The sequence below is a fragment of the Vicugna pacos genome, chromosome 32 (genome assembly GCF_048564905.1).
Source record: "Vicugna pacos chromosome 32, VicPac4, whole genome shotgun sequence".
Classification (NCBI taxonomy): Eukaryota; Metazoa; Chordata; class Mammalia; order Artiodactyla; family Camelidae; genus Vicugna; species Vicugna pacos.
The window spans coordinates 24,643,730-24,661,904 of record NC_133018.1 but is presented as its reverse complement, the minus strand read 5'-3'; the positions used below and the strand labels follow the sequence as shown (position 1 = coordinate 24,661,904).

Below are 18,175 nucleotides of genomic sequence, written 5' to 3'. Positions count from 1 at the left end.
CCCCATGGTCCTCAGGGTCACTCCTGAAAAGCATTCTTTTAATGCTTTCAAAATATGTAAATATCACCTAACAAATGGGCGATCTTCCCAGCACCTCCCAAGGGCCCCGCATTCCAGTATCAACTTTAAAATATTAAAACTACTGTTTTTACCTGGAGATCGTCATTCTAAGTGAAGTAAGCCAGAAAGAGAAAGAAAAATAGCAATATGATATCACTCATGTGGAATCTTAAAAAGAAAAAAAGGAGGACACTAGGAACTCATCTACAAATCAGAAACAGACTCACAATCTTACAGTTACTGGGGGAAAGGGGGCGGGAGGGGATAAACTTGGGAGTTTGAGATTTGCAAATGTTAGCCACGACATATAAAAATAGATTAAGCAAATTTGTTCTGTTGAGCACAGGGACTATACTCAGTATCTTGTAATAACCCTCATGAAAAAAAAATATGAACGTGAACATATGTATATATATGACTGGGATATTGTGCTGTTCGCCAGAAATTGACACATTGTAACTGACTACTCCAATTTGAAAAAAAAAAAACAACACTTTACCACTTTTCATCATCTGTGATGAAAACTGTTACAACGATGATCATTTACATTTAAGTTTTAACGTGATCATCACTTCAGTTTTGCGGCCACGGGCCCAGGAGTACTCTGTACTACACTGTCCTCAGAAAACCTCTTTTTCCGTGTCTGCTGCTTACCTTCAGAGGAGAAAGTTCTGTCTATTACCTCGATGTGAACATTAAGTAGAGACTTTTACAAATAAACTAACCACCTGTTAGTTTGGCAGAGGTTACAGAAACGTGTGTGCAATACCTCTGTCATTTTGTCGGCGTTGGCCGTCGCCACTCAACGAACAAAGCCTGGGAAGTTGAAGACCCAAGACCGCAGTTGGAAAGTAAGTTCCGTGTATTGAGGTCCTCCACGCCCTCAGTTCTGCAGACGCCGGGACTGCTCGCACGTGTCACTCCGACATGGCCCCACGGAGCAGGGGATGGTTCATCCAGTCCGACGGACCAGAAACTGGTCAGCCAACCTGCCTGGATCTCTGCAAGTAAGCTAAGACTCCAGTGCCAGCGGGCCTTCTGCAAACTAAGTAGCTAAACCAGTTTTCTGTGAGGAAGGAATCTTCACTCAGCTTTTGGGCCAAATTATTGTCTTTTAAAATGTGCGATTCTTGGTCTTCAGTGTAACGGTGTCCCCAGTTCTTGCTTTCTGTCCTGGGCAAGGCCTCCAGGGGTAGGGGTGGGGTGGTGTCCCTCTCGACAGACTCCCGTCAGGGTTGCCCAAGGGGAGACACTGCAACCCTGGACGCCACACCCTGACCAGCGGCACCAGCGGTGTCCGCGCTGTGGACAGCAGCCTCCTGGGCTGGCAGGGCGGGGGTCACTGGGAGGAGGATCCCTGGATCCGGGTCGTGGGGGTGAGCGTCATGAGGATGGAGGGTACTGGGGTGGGGGGTTGGGGGGCTCCAGGCTGTGGAGATGATCACCAGGGCAGAGGTTGCTGGCTGGGCGAGGGTCACCATGGTGGGTGTCACCAAGGCGAGCGACTCTCCCATGAGGGCTGAGGAGGAGCTGGGGGCATCACAGGGGCAACGTCGGGGCCAGGATCCCAAAGAGGGCCGCGCCGCCATCACACCCGACCCCTGCCCCGGCGCGGACCTGCCGCCCGCCCTCACTCACTGCAGCTGCTGCAGCTCCGACCACAACAGCCTTCGGGATATTGCATGCACATCCAGGCGCACAGACACGGACTGCGCCTTCCTACTCCTACACCTGGAGGACTTGCGGCCCAGGTTACACAGCTCGACTTTGTTCTTAACAGCGACACGCCAGCACCACTGGCCGCAGGTGTGCTGACTTGTCCAGGAAAACAGAGCTTTGAAGGCTAGTTTGCTTTGGAACGTGGACGGTGCAGACCGTGGGCAGAGCAAGGGAGGGCTGCCAACCAGAGCCTGTGGTGGACGAGATCCCCTCTTCCCCCAGGGCCCCAGGATCACAGCCTGTCTGGACAGCGCAGAGGGTGCTGGCAGGGCTACCGCGGAACCTGGTTAGAGCCGAGAGAAACCTAAGTGAGACCTGGAGGCTGGTCACGTCGGACGGCCTGTGGGAGAGCCCGCAGGGCGGGTTTCACGTTCACCTGAATTTAGATGCCCCTGCACGCCGGGGGTGGGGGCCATGTGGCCGCACCGCAGGGTCACTTCCCCTGAGCGACTCAGCCCTGACTAGGACGCACAGAAATACAGCCTCGTGGCCAGATAAGCCCACCCCTAGGCCTGCCGCCATGTGTACAGCTGACAGCCATGTGACCGCAGGGTCACAGCCTTGGATCGGCGCTCTGAAAACGCACAACCTCCCTGCCGAGAACAGTCCTGAAGAAAGCAAGCACGACTGAGCGCGGACGCCAGAGGCTGCTGCTTCCTGACCGTCAACCGGCTTCAACCGCCTTGGGAGGGGCGACCTCGGAGGGAAGGAGTCTTGAGCGGGACGGCAGCGCCGGACCCCAGTCCCATGGCTGGGCGGGCACCTGAGTCCAGACGCCCGGGCCACGCCCCCAGCCGGGTCCCAGCGCAGGCGGTGCAGGCCGGGGCCCCTGCGCCCCCGCTTCTGCGCCGGGGAGGAAGACAGCAAAACCAACCACGGATTCCCTGTGCTCTTCTTAACTTTGTGTCGCGTCCACTTTTTATAGAGTATGGGGGGGTGGCTTGTAATCAGGAGCTTTTTCTTCCCAACAAAAGGAAAAGGACTTTGCTGAAAGAGAAGTTAAAAAGTCACGCAGGGACCGGGCAGCAGCGGTGGCACCGAGGCTAGACGCACGGGTCTTTCCTCCTCCCCGGCCGGTGGGCGTGGCCTCTTGGAGGGCGTGGTCTCTGCAGGGAGAGCCGCTGATTTCTCGGGAAACCCTCGTTCCCTCCAGTTCTTCCATTGCGCGGAGCAGCAGAGACACCTCTGCCTCCCACACCACTTGTTTCCCTTGTGGCTTTGTCCTGTTTTCTCTTCATGCAAATGAAATAAATACAAACCAGCACCTTCTTTCAACATGAACACTAGTTTTCCATGAAAGACAAAAAAGAGCTTATAAAAAGGTCAATTTATTCACCTTTTGTTTGGCGGGGTATCAGTGCCCTTTAAAACCCTACTGTTCAAGTACAAATGGTCATGTTTACAAAGTATTTACAGGTCCAGCCTTCCTCGTTTATACCTTAGAACGTGACAGCTGTCCGGTTACAACGGCCGACAGAACACCAGGAAGACAGGAAGGGAGCCTCGGCCCCGGGAGGCATCGGACGTGACGTGCGCGTGAGCCAAACTCCCGCCCACGGGTCCTCAAAGACTGGCCTCCGTGGGACAAACATCTCTGAATCACAGAAAACCCGGGTGACTGCCTCCACGGTGGCCAGTTTCAGGCTGACGGTGTCTTGGCTGCAGTCCTTGTTTTATGAGCCGCAGATTCCCCCAGCCGTCACCACAGGACTGGGGAGGGGCCCAGTAGGTCGGGTCCCGCTAGGTAACATGCGATTCTGCTAACGAGAAGAATCTGAGAAAGCCCCGACAACCACTTCCTAAACTCACACTTAATTCTTAAATATGGACAGTTTAACTTTTAAAACAGAAGGCCAAGAGAACAGCACACTGGGAGGAGGGCCCTTACTTAAACGACACTATCGAAGGCTACAAGGGCAGTGGTGACGTCTAGATGTTACTGGGGGATACAAGTAAACTATTTTCGGTTCCATTTTCTGCGTTAGGGACTCACTGGAGAAAATAACTCTTTCACTCACATAATACGATACAGCAGGAGCCCCACAATGCAAATATTCAGAACCCCCAGCTCTGTTCTCTTAGAAAGCTTTTGAGAGAGGTTCCTAAACTCCTTTCTAGGGCTCTAGGTTAACAGAGGACTTCTTCCCGGGCACCCACGTTAGGACAGTCTGCACGTGCACGCACGTCTCCCCGTCGTCTGAAGAGAGGCATCAGCACCCACGACGGGCAAGAGGGAAAGCAGCGGGTGCCCAGGTGAAAATACGCTGCAGAAAGGGCTCCTCTGTAGTTCTGCACATTTGAGGATTAAAACAAAGAGTAGGAACTTGCCTTGGTGCCCAGAGAGCCACCCCGCATGCCGGGCCTTCCCACGGCGGCACGCGCCCAACCACAATGGGCAGGTTAGGAAGCCCACTGCAGCGCTCTGTTGTGATGTGTTCAATTAACCAGAATGTTAAGTCCTTTCCTCTCCTAACACCTGATTTTTACTTTTACCCAAATTTCTCACCAAGAACTCAGAAATGAGATGCCCAGTTGGCTTCACTAAGACATCAACCACCACACAGACTGACGAGAAACAAAAACCACAGGACAGAACCCTTTCCTTAGCGTCTGTTCAAGTGATGTGATGGGGGAGGAAACAGACTGACTAAAATTAAGAATTTAAAGTCTCTCAGTATGCCGGAACTGACCCTTACTACACACAGACCTAACATAGCCTGACCTCCTGGACCGAAATCGTCCAGGGGCATGGAGACAGCGCAGGGGGTGGGCGGAAACTTCCCGGTAAGCAAGCATCACCGGCCAGCGAAGTCCACACAGCAGCTTGTCACCCGGCCGTAGTGACAACAGGAACACAGCTGCAAACCCAGGTTCTCCCCTGTGCCCGCAGCCCCAAGCGCCCAGACGGCTCTCCACTTCCTCCACTCAGAACCGGCGGCAGCCCGCCCGCCCACAGGAGGGCCTGGCAGGCAGGAAGCCTGAGTCTGGGTGAGGAGTTATCAGGCCCACTGTCGTGGCTAATACTGCGCAGGCTCGCACACGAGCCACCTGTACAAGGAGGCGTCTCACTCCCGCGGGTCACGGAAGCAAAGGGGCGGGACGGGCAGGACCGCCCTTGCCGAGTGTCCACCTCGCCGCCCATGGCAGCGCCCCTCGACGGAACAGTGCTCACCCGGCCCGAACCACCCCCGGACGGGAGCCTCATGAAGCAGCTCTGGAGCTGCCTCAGGGCACGAAGTCCACACACAAGTGCATCCGAGATCCGGGAAACACAGTGGGTGCGAGGGGATGGGGAGCCGGCCCAGGTTCTGCCCGCCCGCCCGGCAACAGGTCACTCTGGGGACGCCAGGCCAGCTGCTCTTGGGGATGAAGATTCAAACGCAGGTCATTCCCCTTCGTGGGGCCATGTCACGAAGGTGCTTCAATGCCTATCAGCACTGAATACCTCCTTTAAAAGTCCAAACAAGCCACATCTTACGCGGGAAGAAGCCACGTTGATTTTCTCTGATCTGAGATGATCTGCCTCCATCAGTTTCTCCTCTCCAGGGACCGTGACGCATTTTTGATTTGGTATAAAGAACCAAGCAAAGGCAGATGCTGTCAAAGACCACATTTTAGCTTCACAAAGTCCGTTTTATGACTCACTGCACATTCCAGATGGCTACTTGTGATGTGCAGAACTGTGCACTAACAGGAATTCTACATGGCTTTCAAGGCCCAGCACTGTTGCTCTGGAGGAGAAACTAAAACGTAAAACAATCTAGGAAAAGTTGTCACTGTCACTTTCAGTCACATAACCCCGGAAAGGGGACGCTGGCGGAGGACCAGTGCTACAGCTGCCGGACCTCTCGGGTAACGCGGTCCCACGGTTCAGTATGCAAAATCGACCCCGTCCTGGCTGGCCGGCGGGACACGCGGGGGCCGCCCCGCCTGCCTTCCCGACTAGGGGCAGGGAGGTTTGGTGGGCGTCTTCAGCCGGACGGCAGGGACTCTCATCTGGAGCTTGGGCTGCTGGCCGGGGCTCTCGGAGCTGGCTGGCACCTGGGCCGGGGTGGGCACCCCGGGGGTCTGCAGCTGGGCCGCCGTGGTCACCACCTGCTGCTGCAGGAGCTTCTGCTGGACCACTTGCGCCGTCGCCGTCACCGCGGGGATCATCTGGACCTGCTGTCCAGCTGCCGACGCCTGGGTGAGGGTCACGGTCTGCGGAGAAGCCTGACCCAAAACAGAAACACGTGGCCTAGAAAACGTAGCTCAAGTGATGTGCCTGACATGACAAATTAAACATTCCTGGGGTTGGGGGACGAGTCTCAGCAACTTCACCGGCATAAATGCCTCTGTGAAACGTAAAAACTGCCGATGTCTCAAAATACGACCTCTGGTTTCCAACCAAACAAAAGTGTAAAACTAAACTATTGTTGCTTTTACACTAAAAGCAGATGCCTCTGGGAGAAGGCCCAGGCTGGCGTCTGGGGACTGGCTGGGGGTGGGGTCAGTTTTTAACACTATATGGTTTCTTGAAATCTATATGCCAGTGTGATTTTGAGCAAATTAAATTTTTTTTTTTAACAGAAGTGCTGGGGATTGAGCCCAGGACCTCAGGTACGCTAAGCACACGCTTTGTAAATTATGTTAAAGCACTACTTTTACACACAGTCACATTTCGGAGAAGCAAGTAAAATGGTAAGAAGCTGGAAGCCACGCTGCCCCGGGCACTTCCACTCCTAGACCCACAGTTGCTGCGAGCACTGTGTCCTCTCTCTGTCTTCCCAGAACGAAGGTGAGGGGCCTCAGCCGAGAGGACGCACCTGAGATGAGCGACTGAAGGAGCCCCTGCAGCTCACGTGACACTGCATCTGTGCACATCTGCTTGGTTTTTTTCTTGCTAGTCTAAGGATATCAAGTGTTTTCCCCAAAGTTACTTTTTTTCTGTATTGTGAAAATCAAAAGTGATTTTCTAATAACTCAGATTTGACCCCCTCTGGCTGGACACCCAGAACTGTGGGGACTTCCCAAGAGCCACGCGAGCCCGGGTCCTACCTGCTGGGGAGCGGAGGCCGCCTGCTGGATGCCGGCCACGGGCGTTTGCTGCTGCATGACTTGAGGAAGTTTCGCGACCTTTGACAAAACAGAAGAAAAGCCAAATGCGGAATTCAAAATACTTCTCGGTTCTTAACACCAAAAAACCCCAAATAAACCAGGGTCAGGTGACACAAAGGAGCTCCTCTCAAGGTGCACTGCCCGGAGCCCGGGAGGGCCGGTCAGTCCACCTTCACGCCAAACAGCAACCGCCTTCCTGATCCGTAATCACACGTAACTGGAAGCTCATCTTTGGCCTCATGTTTCAGATCGTCACATTTTTCTTTCAAAAACTACTCGAAGTTGACATGAGAGAATTCAATTGAAGAGGAAGTGAGATATTTCAGCAGCTCATCTTCAAGTCCGGGTGGCGGGCGTTCCAGGAGGCGCCCCCACCGTGAACTGGCTCAGACCAATACCAAGGCTTGGCCCTCATCCGCAGGTGTGCCAAAATGTTCAAGTTGTTATTGTATCATTTTTCTACGTTTTTCTTCATCATGATTGAGATCTTCCCCCTTAGAAAGCAGAACTGCCCACCCTGTGGTCACTTTTTGCAGACAAGCATACATCGCTGCCTTGATGTGATAAGGGGCCACTGTGCCCCCTCGGGGCTGCGGGGGCACCGGATCGCAGAAGGTGCTGGAGGCCGCGAAGCCACCCCCCACCCCGGGTCTACTAATCGATAGAACAGGGATGGAAATAAAGTCTTGCCCAAGATAACTTGGAGAACATGTGAAATTGCATTATGTAAATGACAAGCTCTGAGTCAACTAAGTTCTCATTATGGAAACTGAGGTTAATCAGAAGCCATTCACTAGTTTATCGTAACTTAAAATCCTGTAAACCGGATTCACTGAGGCGAGGAGAACACCTGGCTGAGCCCCGCGCGTTCCTCTGATGGGAAGCAGACACCACCGCAGGCTCAAGGGCCACACCTGAGACTGGCAGCCACTGAAAAGCTGAGACACCACAGATAAGACTAAGGTGACATCTTAAGTGCATCGATAACTTGCATGAGTGCAGAGCTCCGGGCTCCAAACCCTGAGCAACAGCAGGGACCTGGGCCACGCGGAGGGCGCCCCACGTGCTGCGCGGGAGCCTTGCGCCGGGGTTCACAGTCTCCCAGGGCGGCAGACAAGAGACCAAGTCTGCACCTGCTCTCAGGAGCAGCTAAGGGGAGGGCCATGCGACACCCCTCGCAGCTGTGATCCTATCACTCAAAGGTCTGCGAGAAAGTCGCCTGCCTCGGGCCAGGGCCGGGCAGGGCAGGAGGAGACCTGGACTGAGAGATACCAAAGCTGACGTGGTCCCCAGTGTGCTCATGGGAGCCCAGCAGAAGCAAGAACCCACCTTCAACCCAGACCTCAGAGCCTTGCCACAAGCAGAACTTCAAGGAAAACCAGCTCACGAGAAAACAACTACGACAGAGACAAAACCCCCAGAGGTCCTGAAGCAAGAACGGTAGAAAAAAGTAAAATCAGATGCATCACGACTTCCAACAGGAGTTACCAGGCACACACAACGCAGTGTGCCACTCTGTGCGGCCTGAAAACGCGGGCAGAACAAGGAACTGCAGACGCAAAGCAGATTTGAGATAAAGACAAACAGAATGCCTCAGAATAAAATACTTATAATCACCACAATCGAAATTCCATGGACGAGCTTAACAGCAGACTAGATGTGACCGAAGAGAACGCAGGGGCGTGGGCTGGAGGACATTACTCAGGGTGCAGCAGAGACACGGCAAGGGAAACGGACAAGCCCGGACACGCGGAAGGCAGGCTCGGGAAGGGGGCAGAGGCGGCATCCGAAGACGCAGCAGCTGGTCACTTCCTAACAATGAAAGAAGCCAATGCCCAGATTCCAGAAGATCAGCAAACCCAGCTGGAGCACCCCGGGGCTGACAAGGCACCAGAGACAAAGGGCAGACGTCAAAAGGCAAGAGGGAGGAAGACGACTGTCGAGGCAGCAGCAGGCGGCAAACAGCTGGCGTCTCACCCACCAGGTAAGCAGGACGGGACGCGGCGGGGCTGCTAACATGTGGAGGAGGTAAAGGTCTAACAGAATCAGCACCTTTCAGGAGCAGGGGTGAGACACAGGCATTTTCAACACTACAGGAAATTCCGAAGGACGTACCTCAAACAGAAGAAAAGTAGTTTTATGTACAAAGTGAAGATGAAATGGGACAGGAGGGCACGGCATGGTCACAGCAGCATGTGGGCCCAGGGGCCGGGGAAGGGGCGGGGCAGCAGACCAGGGGCCGGGAACCGCGTGCACTCCGCTTGGCAGAGAAACTCTGCACCTGCGCTTACAGGACAGGAAGAAACATGTAATTTTCAAAGCAGCAGAGAAGGGAAGAACAGAACGACAAATACCTGAGCGGCGTTAAGGGAAGGCAGGAAAGGACGGAAAGCAAGTAGAAGAAGCCGAAACCCCGAACAGGACGGGAGCTACAGGACGCTGTACTGGGCGCCCCCACAAGGGTGAGCCAACGGGTCAAGTGAGACCAGAACCAAGGCCCTGGATGCCAGTGACAGCCGCCACCTTCCAGCCGCCTCTGTGAAGAGCGAGAGTCAGGGACGCGGACCAGAGACGCAAAGGCGGGGGACGCACAGGGAAGTCTCACATGGGCCGCCAAGGTCTCTGTGTGGGCAACACAGGCTGGGGACCAGACATTCTTCAAAATAATAAAAGTTTCCATTTACACGTAGCTCATAATAAAGTATCTCACATAAGAAGGGAAACAAACAAAGCCACAGCCAGGCCGAGACAGGCTGATGCGCTGTCTCGGCAGCTGCCCGAACAGGTCGGCAGGCGCAGCAGCACCAAGGTGACCCAGAGGGGACAAGACAACCGCATGGCCACGCCAGACCCGCCGCAAGGTCACGCCAGCCCATCACCACAGGCCCCTGACAGCTGGGCCTGGAGTGCAGGGCAGAGAGTGGAGGCCCACGGGGCTGGCCTGGTCGGACTTCCTGTGCTGGAGGGGGGCTCAGGTGCCTGGGCTCACGCCTTGGGGACCCGTTCAGAGGCAGCTCAGATTAAACTGAGCAGGGAGGGCAACCGGCTGCGACCTGGGCCTGGACTCGTGGGCACCGGGCTGGGCTGCAGCTGGGAGACGGGGGAGCCCTGCCTGGGAGGGTGCAGACAGAGGGTTAGTGAAAAGACAGACCCCACAGCAAAAGGAATGCCACCCTGCAGCAAACCAGACAGAAAAGGGAGTTTCTTGGTGTGCCAAAGGGCGATTTAAAAACCCGACCCTGCAGAATGGCCCGGGGAAGGCGTGTGGGGCAGCGGCCTGTCTGCGCCGTCACGCACCCGCAGGCCTCCTGGCACAGCGAGACAGAACGGAGAAGAGAAGGAGGAGGAGGAAGACGCTGGCCACCGGGACCCACAGGCAGTGCCATCAACCCAGAGGGACGCGGAGGAGCCCGCGGACAACTGACGGCGGGATGCGAACATCAGAGTACGGGAGAGACAGACAGATGGAAACAGGCCCCTCAGGGAGAGCAGCAGAAATGCCGACTGCCCAGGAGCAACTCCAACACACGCCATCAGGTCTTTGTGGAAAAGGTAAGAAAACTTCATGAAAGGGCATTAAAGACAAACGAAACACCAAACGGTGTATCATGTTGGTGACTGTGAAGTCACGACTCTGAAAACGTCGACGCCCCCTAAACTGATCTACAGACTCAGTGCGACTCTAACAGAAACCCCAACGGCTCTGACTGTGGCGTGCAGACTTAAGAGGGGACTCAGAATCAACACTGAAGTGCAGACAGCCCGGAAAGCAGGACGCTCCCGACAGATGGAGGAGAGCTGCCGAGTCCCTTCACTTCGCCAGCGTGACGAAGACAGCAGTGACCAGAGCCACGGTGCAGGAGGGAAGCCCATGCAGGACAGGTGTGGCTCACGCCCGCCACACCGAGAGTCAGAGGAGGGGCGACTCCTTAACAAGCAGTGTGAGAAAAACCAGGCATTCAAATGGAAAACTTAACTGAACTACTTCTGTATTATCTGCAAAAACCAACTTCAGGCAGGTTAAAGAGCTGAATGCGAACAAAGTTATAAAGGTTTTAGACAATGACACAGGGAAATGTCACCATGACCTTGGGAAGAACTTCTTAAGCCAGACACTTAAAAAAGCACTCTTCAGAAACAAAAAGTGATGAATTCCAATGCCCTCAAGCTAAGGACCTCTACGTGTCCAGACACCGCACAGTGAGCGAGAAGAAAAGCGACAGACCAGGGGACACGCAGCACACAGACCTGAAGGTGTGCACCTGGGACAGACGCGGCGCTGGGCCAGCATTGCCCAGGTCGTCCCAAGAAGCACAGCTCCACTGCAGGGGGCACGTGCGCACCACCTCCCCACACCGGCTGGGGGCCGCATGCAGTGCTGGGAGGCCCAGCCAGGAGCAGAGCACGGGCGTCCCGCCAAAGCAGAGGGACGACCACGACCCCGGGAGGAGCCTCGCCAGCACAAGGGCCGCCACCTCAGTGTGACCTCAGCCGGGCCCCCAGGCCACCCTGCAGGCCCCAGCAGCCCGCGTGGCGAGGCTGTCAGGCTTCCACGATGCCCTCAAGGAGTGCTAGTCTGCGGCGGCCACCTGCTCTGCTCCCCGCCCAGCGCCCACGTGTCTGCGTGTCTGCCTCCCACCCCCCCACTCCGCTCTGGCTCACCTGGATCTGCGTCTGCACCTGCTGAGCCCCTGCCAGCTTCTGGGCCTGGGAGATGGGCGTGGTGAGAAACTGGGTTTTAAGGGCTGGCTGGGCAGCATAGGTGACCTTCTGAGCTTGGCCCTGAGCAGCAATCTGCTGGGCGGTGATCTGTGGGGGGAGAGAGAGAGAGAACCCAGGTGAGAGGCCCCTCCTCAGAGACGCAGGCATCCGCCGGCTCCCGCCCGCCCTCTACCCTCTCCCGGGCCTTGCAGCCCCCCACCGCAGTGCCGCCTCTGCCAGGCCCCCTCGCAGCCGGGGTCGGCGCTCCGCCCCCTGCAGGCACCTGGTCTGCTCACCATGGGGGTGAGTGAGCGCCACACATACATCTCGAATCACATTTTAAGAACTTACCACATGCCCCAAAACAGCACGAAGACTAACAAACCTACCTGCACGGTCTCTGCATGTTTAACCTAATTTCTAGTTCCTCTGCCAGGAGAGTTAAACACTGCTCAGAAAGGCACGCACACATGCGGCCTGCACAGGGGTTTACAAAGCCACTGCACGTAAGGAAATTCTTCCACGGCTCCAAAGTTTTATTTCAAGTTACGTGAACGTACAGACAAGTACTTCGGCCAAAGCCCTTCTAGTCCTCTTTCCTCTTTCAGACGTTCGCTGGGCCTCCGCGACACCCAGGCCCCGTTTCTGTCTGCTGTCACAAGTGCTCCCCACCGCAGAAGTCACCTCACTTCTCTGAGCGTGTGTTTCCCGAGGCCCGGCCCCAGGGAGAGGCGTGTGCAGCTACAGCTCAGAGAACAGCTCAGGCACGACCCCTGACTCAAGGACCAAGACGGCACCCGCGGTGCGGTGGGCTTTATGCCGCCGGAGGCCAGCCCAGGAGGGCCACACCCCGTGGGCTCCCGCTGCTCTCCCGATCCTTCCGGCCTCTTCCCAATCCCGATTCCACAGCCCATCCCTTACGGTTCCCGCAGGCCCTCGGGGCTCCGGGCTCCCCGTCTCATTGACCACTGCCTCCCCATGACCACAGGTCTCCTGCGCGTGGGGGCCGACAGTGCGGGAGGGCCGTGCGCTCCACCTCCACGCCTCCCCGACGCGGCAGCGGCCCGACCCCGACAGTACCTTCTGCTGGACGGCGGCCGGGCCTGGGGCAGCTTGTGGCTGGATGGCCTTCTGCTGCTGGACGGCCTGCTGCTTGAGCTTCAGCAGCTGCTGGACGTGCACGGGCTGGGCCACGACAGTCTGCCCTGCGGACACGCGTCAGGGCGGGCGGGCGTCAGGGCGCTCCCCAACCCCCGCCCCCAGCCCCACCCCGTCAGGGTGGACCTCCCCCCCACCCCTGGTCAGGGCGGACCCCCCCACCGTCAGGGCACACACCCCCGTCAGGACACACACACACACCCCCGTCAGGGCACACCCCCGTCAGGCTGTTCAGTCACCAGGCTAAGGACGGGCACTGGGCTCCCCTTCACTGACTTCTGCACCGAAAACCTCACTGGAACAATGCTGAGATGAATGACGCGCCCCTTATGTCTACCAGATACTTAAAACGTCTCTCAGCTCACCGTCAGATCAAGGTGCGGGGAGTTGAGAACGGTAATGTTGAACTGAGGGACACTGCTGCTAAAACGCACCATGACACCCCAGACAGCTGGCGGCCACGCTCACTGGGCGCGGCTGCGGGCAGAGGGGCGCAGGGCGAGCACGTGACACGCACCTGTGGCTTTCTGCGGCTGCCCGATGGCCACGCTGATGCCCGCGACGTTCATGGGCAGGGTCGTGACGCCCGGCGAGGAGACCACGGCTGCGGGCACGGACACCACCGGGGGCTTCGCCAACGCCACCTGCGCCGGCTGGGGTGCCTGGGCCTGCAGCTGCCCCTGCGCCTGCAGCTGTGAAGTGGGAACCCGGGTCTAGACAGGAAAACAAGGAGGAGTCCAGAGACACTCAGGATTCCGCGTCTGCCAACGCGTCGCCAAGGAGGTCCACTCACCGCGGGAGGACTCCGGGGCTCGGTCACCACCAGCACACGCAGGGAACGCGGCTCAGCAAGACCTGCGCGCCTCGGGCACGTGCACGCTCGGCTGGGGACCCCGCCTCTCCCTCCAGCCTGCGCCCCAGGGTGACCAGGCCACGCCACGTTTCCTCCGCCTCTCAACTCCCATCCCTGCAGCTGCGGCGCCGCTCAGCCCGGGGCCCGCTGGGGCCCACCCACCACCCCACCTCCTGTTACTCAGTTACCACGCAGCTACCTACCACTTGCCTCCCTAAGCTGTCCGTGTAAAAGGAAAATGGAAGTAGATCCATTTTCATATGTACAAAACCCCGAGACTACCTCAGAAAATACACAGAACAGAAGCAAGCCGTGAGCCTGCGCAGATGACCTGCAGCCCAGCAGACCGTATCTGCCTCTGACTGTGCAAGTATGTGAAACGGGTCTCTTCCCTTCACAAGAGCCGTGCTTCAGGGCGGCCGACCATCCCACTGCGGACAGTGGCCGTCTCAGTGCTGGGGGCTTACGCTGCCTCTGACGTCCCTGACACACCAGTCTGCACGCTCATCGCTGTGCTTGCTCTGTTGTTCCTTCAGGATACAACAGGAACAGGACCGTGGGGGAAGATGGTGTGCACACTGCAGCTCGACTCCTAGAATCCCCTCCACAGCGGGGAGCCGCTGCCTGTCCAGCAAGACCCCCCCCCCACCAAGGACCGGGCCTTCCCTGGCCCCGGCCGCCAGCCTGACCACTACTCTTCTCATTTGAACTGGCATTTATTTAATGCACGAGAAACAAGCTGCTTTAGCAGTTTTATCCACTTCTATGCCCCCCTCACAGACTAAGCAGAGTGAAGCACACAGGAAGCAGAGCCTGGACCCGGCCGCACGTCGCGGTGGCATGGTGGGGACTAGCTGCAGCCCTGGGCAAGTTACTTGAGGCTGCGTGCCTCCATTTCTGCACCTGCGAGACGGAGTTAACGTTAAACACCCACTCCTGCCTGTGAGCGGCAGTCAGGTGACAGGCATGGAGCCTAAGGCAACACCTGGCCCCAAGCAGGATCCCCAACGTTAGCTGCTGTCGCCGGTGCGCCGGGCACCGGCTGGCCTGATGTGACAGCATCCAGCCCAGAGGACCCTCAACCAACACTCGCCAAGTGTAACCAATCTTCCCAGACACCACTCTCAGCCAACGCTATCCCATCCTTAGACAGCTGTGGAGTCTCAGTGCCTACAAGTCACCGCGGTGCCCGAGCCGGGCCGTCGGGCCTCCCTCACCCTGCCCTCCACTCCAGCCACACAGGCCTTGCCCCCGAGCTCCAGCCCAGCGCCCCGGGTGGCCTTCCCCAGGCCGCACCTCACCCTCCCCTCGGCCCCTGCACCAGCCCTACTGCCCTCCATGGTCTGGCTCGCTCCCTCCTCCCCCAACTCTCGGGCCACCACCGGCTTTGTGACACAGGGCCCTGGAAAGTACGCAGACGTGAATGTTTCCCACGTGTGGGGTCGCATTCTCTCCAAAGAGAACTCTAGTTCCTGGGGAAAGAGCACGTCTTTACTGGTAACTTCGCTGTGATACCTGCATGGGCCTCAGCAGGTAAAACCTTAGGTAAAACGTAAGAAGACGCTGCTCTGGAAAAACAAGCACATCGACCGGAACTTACAAGCCGGGCCACCTGGAGGTTGGCCACGGTGGTGCCCGTGAGCAGGGCGCCGGGCCGCGGCGCCGTGACCGTGGTGAGCTGGGGGCTCTGCTGCTGCGCGGGCTGCGGGGGCTGCACCTGCACTTGTGCCGGCGGCGGAGGCGGCCCTGGGGGGGCCTGCGGCGGGGGCGCCTGCTGGGGCAGCTGCAGCTTCTGCTTCTGCATCTTGATCAGGTGCTCCTGAAACCCAGACAAAGTCACCTTGCATCAACGCTACCTGTGTTCTGGTCTTTAAAATATAAATCTTGGTTTTAAGTTACTGTTCCACCACCCGTTAAATAGCAAAGTAAACAGTGCTAACATACAGTGTGCAAACCGTCCTCCAGGCCTTCCAACACTGAAAAACGATCCTTTATTAGAAGTCAGCGTATCACTGATGAGAACTCGCAACAGTGATTCTGACAGATCAGCAAATTCCTCAGCTCTCATCACTTACAAACAGGTCAATTTAAAGCTGTCACGCCATCAAAAAATTTTGTCTTAAAATTGTGGTCCCTCTGGAAATTTTAAAGCTTATTATAAGATAAGCTTCAGTTCTAAATTCTGTATTCTGTCTCCAAATGAAAATTTAATCCATAACCCACGTCTTCAAGAGAAGTCAAAACATAAAGATACTAAGACAGTTAAAAAATAACTTTAAGGAATAAATGTTTTTCTTTAAAAAATAAAGAAAAAGAAAGCATACTGAGTTGTTCATCACTATCAGATCTCTTTTCAAGAGGCTGAAAAGGTAAAGGACTCTGCACCTGGTTTAGGAGAAGGGCAGGAGCAGGGGACCAGACAAAGGGGTGGCGGCGCTGAGCAGGGTGCCGAAGGCCCTGCTGCCCTGCAGGGGGAGGGCTGTGGAAGTGCGAAGGGAAGCAGACCCCTCTGACAGCTCGCCTGTAGCTGGGTGCTGCCCACCAGCGCTTTCTGCAGTGATGGACACATGCTCAACCTGGGCTGGCCAATGCAGTCATCACAGCCACCGTGGCCACTGTGCCCTTGAAATGTGGCTGGTGTGACTGAGGAACCGAACATCTTGTTTGGCTGCACTTTGTGTCTGTGGCACGTGGTCGGGTGCCTCGAGGATGGATCTCGCTAGTGCCAGCACGCCCTCCACAGCCCTCCAGCACCCTGGTCCCCTCTGTGACCGACATGGGGCAGGCCTGGGTCAGGTGCTTACTGCGCAGGCCCAACAGCTAGCTGCAACTCTAAAGGTCTTGTTTTTATTTCATGTGCTTTTCTGGTTACTTTCTACATTGAGTACTAATGCTTTTCCATTTGTGGCAGGAATATAGTATTTCCTTTTAAAATGAACGTGTTTCCTTACATAACAGCACAGGGGATACGGAGATCAGGGACACTCAGGAACATCAGTGCTCAAACGGCTAACTGAGAAACAGTACCACAAATGAACTGTTTCCTAAAGAGGTCAGGCCTCACCACCTCGTCTCTGAAACTGTCAAGGAAGGCCCTTCACCAGCATCTTCTCTGGTCGGGGGAGGCGCCCAGTTCTCTCTGAGCCCACGCTGCCACGCAGACACAGCACAAGAAAGCGAGTGGGACGGTGCACCTGGAAGCCGGGGCGACGGCCTCCGGAGAGCCGACAGCCAGCTGCCCACACCGCCACGACAGCAGTTCCGCGTGGAAAACTGCTCTTACAGACGACAGACCCAGGTCCCGCATACAGACAATGGCGGTCATGCAGAATACACTCTGGACTACAGGACACAAGGCATCATCGCACAGACAGCGTGTTCACGGCTTTCTGGAGGATGCTCACCGGAGTCAACTTGCCTACGGCTTTGATCTGCGCGGGCGACTGGGCCTGGCCCTGCATCTGAGGGACCTGCGCCTGCGAGGCCGCCTGCGGCTGCTGCTGCTGCTGCTGCTGCTGCTGCCGGAGGAGCTGGAAGTGCGCCGGGGTGATGCTTTTCCCGGGAAGCTGGACCCCTGTGGCTGGAAGAGGCTGCCTGCCGTGAGCCTGCAGGCTGACCTGGCCCACCCCCGCCCACTACGCGTGCAAGCGTCGGCCCCGCCCTACGGAAGAAGCAGGACAGGCCGCAGGGGAAACCAAACCTGCCCTTACCCTGGGACACCTGAGTCACCAGAGACCGGGTCGTGGTCTGCACGGGGGTCAGGCTGGTCGTGACCACGGCCGAGGCCGTCACCGAGGTCACTGCGCGAACGCCCTGAGTTGGTGCCAGAGACACCAGGTCCGACGTGGCCGTGGCCGGTGAGCCGACCGCTCGAGGCTGGGTGTGGACCACCTGGGCGGGGGCGGAGCCTCCGGACGTCTGGAAAAGGCAACAGACACTATCAGGCGGCATCGTGCTGCTCCTCAAGACTTTTACACTCATCGGGTGGATAGAAAGGGCAGCAAACTCTAAATCCAAGAAAACAAAGGGCATTCCAGATGCTGGCCTTTCGACAGACAGTGTGCTAAGAGAAAGCTTCATCTGTAAGCTCAAAGCACGCCCCCTGTGCTCCAGAGGGGACGGGTAACCACAGAATGAAATTTCAGGAAACAACGTTCCCATTCCCACTCCAAAACGCTGGCTGTCCCTGTCCTCCTGTGCTCACTCAAAAGACCTCCTGGCCCCAAGGAACATACGAGATTCTTGGCTATCCTCCCAATGCCCAAGTTTGTCCCCCAGAACACACAGTCCCAGGATCCCGGCTTTCCACCGCCATTCCTGAACCCGCCCCCTTCTGCTCCGGGTCCTGGGGCAGCCCCACGGCTTCCCGCGTCCCTCCGAGGCGCAGCGCCCCACCCCAGCCCCACAACCGGTGGACCAACTACCTCTGTCCACCTCTGAAACTGCCCTTAAACATGACTCTGTCCTCCGCTGGCCCCGTTGGTGCAGACATCTTCCTGGACTATTCAGTTCATTTCTGACCTTTTGACATTCCACTGCTTCTGGTTTTAAATCTAAACCCAGCATCTTACTCTGTGATTTCTATTC

The 18,175-nt window shown here is 56.8% G+C and overlaps 1 protein-coding gene across 11 annotated transcripts in view; it reads right to left on the bottom strand.

Moving 5' to 3' along the window:
- Window positions 1-3,091: 3,091 nt before the first annotated feature.
- Window positions 3,092-18,175, bottom strand: part of EP400 (E1A binding protein p400) — a 98,485-nt gene continuing 83,401 nt past the window's right edge. For all 11 annotated transcript variants that reach the window (XM_072953489.1, XM_072953491.1, XM_072953490.1 and 8 more), the window contains 8 exons: window positions 17,299-17,506; window positions 16,993-17,168; window positions 15,189-15,407; window positions 13,253-13,448; window positions 12,658-12,782; window positions 11,539-11,685; window positions 6,817-6,894; window positions 3,092-5,991 (listed from right to left, as the gene is read on the bottom strand). In XM_072953489.1, the coding sequence (XP_072809590.1) occupies window positions 5,722-5,991; window positions 6,817-6,894; window positions 11,539-11,685; window positions 12,658-12,782; window positions 13,253-13,448; window positions 15,189-15,407; window positions 16,993-17,168; window positions 17,299-17,506 (1,419 nt within the window). In that variant the 3' untranslated portion in view covers window positions 3,092-5,721. The remainder of the gene's footprint in view (window positions 5,992-6,816; window positions 6,895-11,538; window positions 11,686-12,657; window positions 12,783-13,252; window positions 13,449-15,188; window positions 15,408-16,992; window positions 17,169-17,298; window positions 17,507-18,175) is intronic.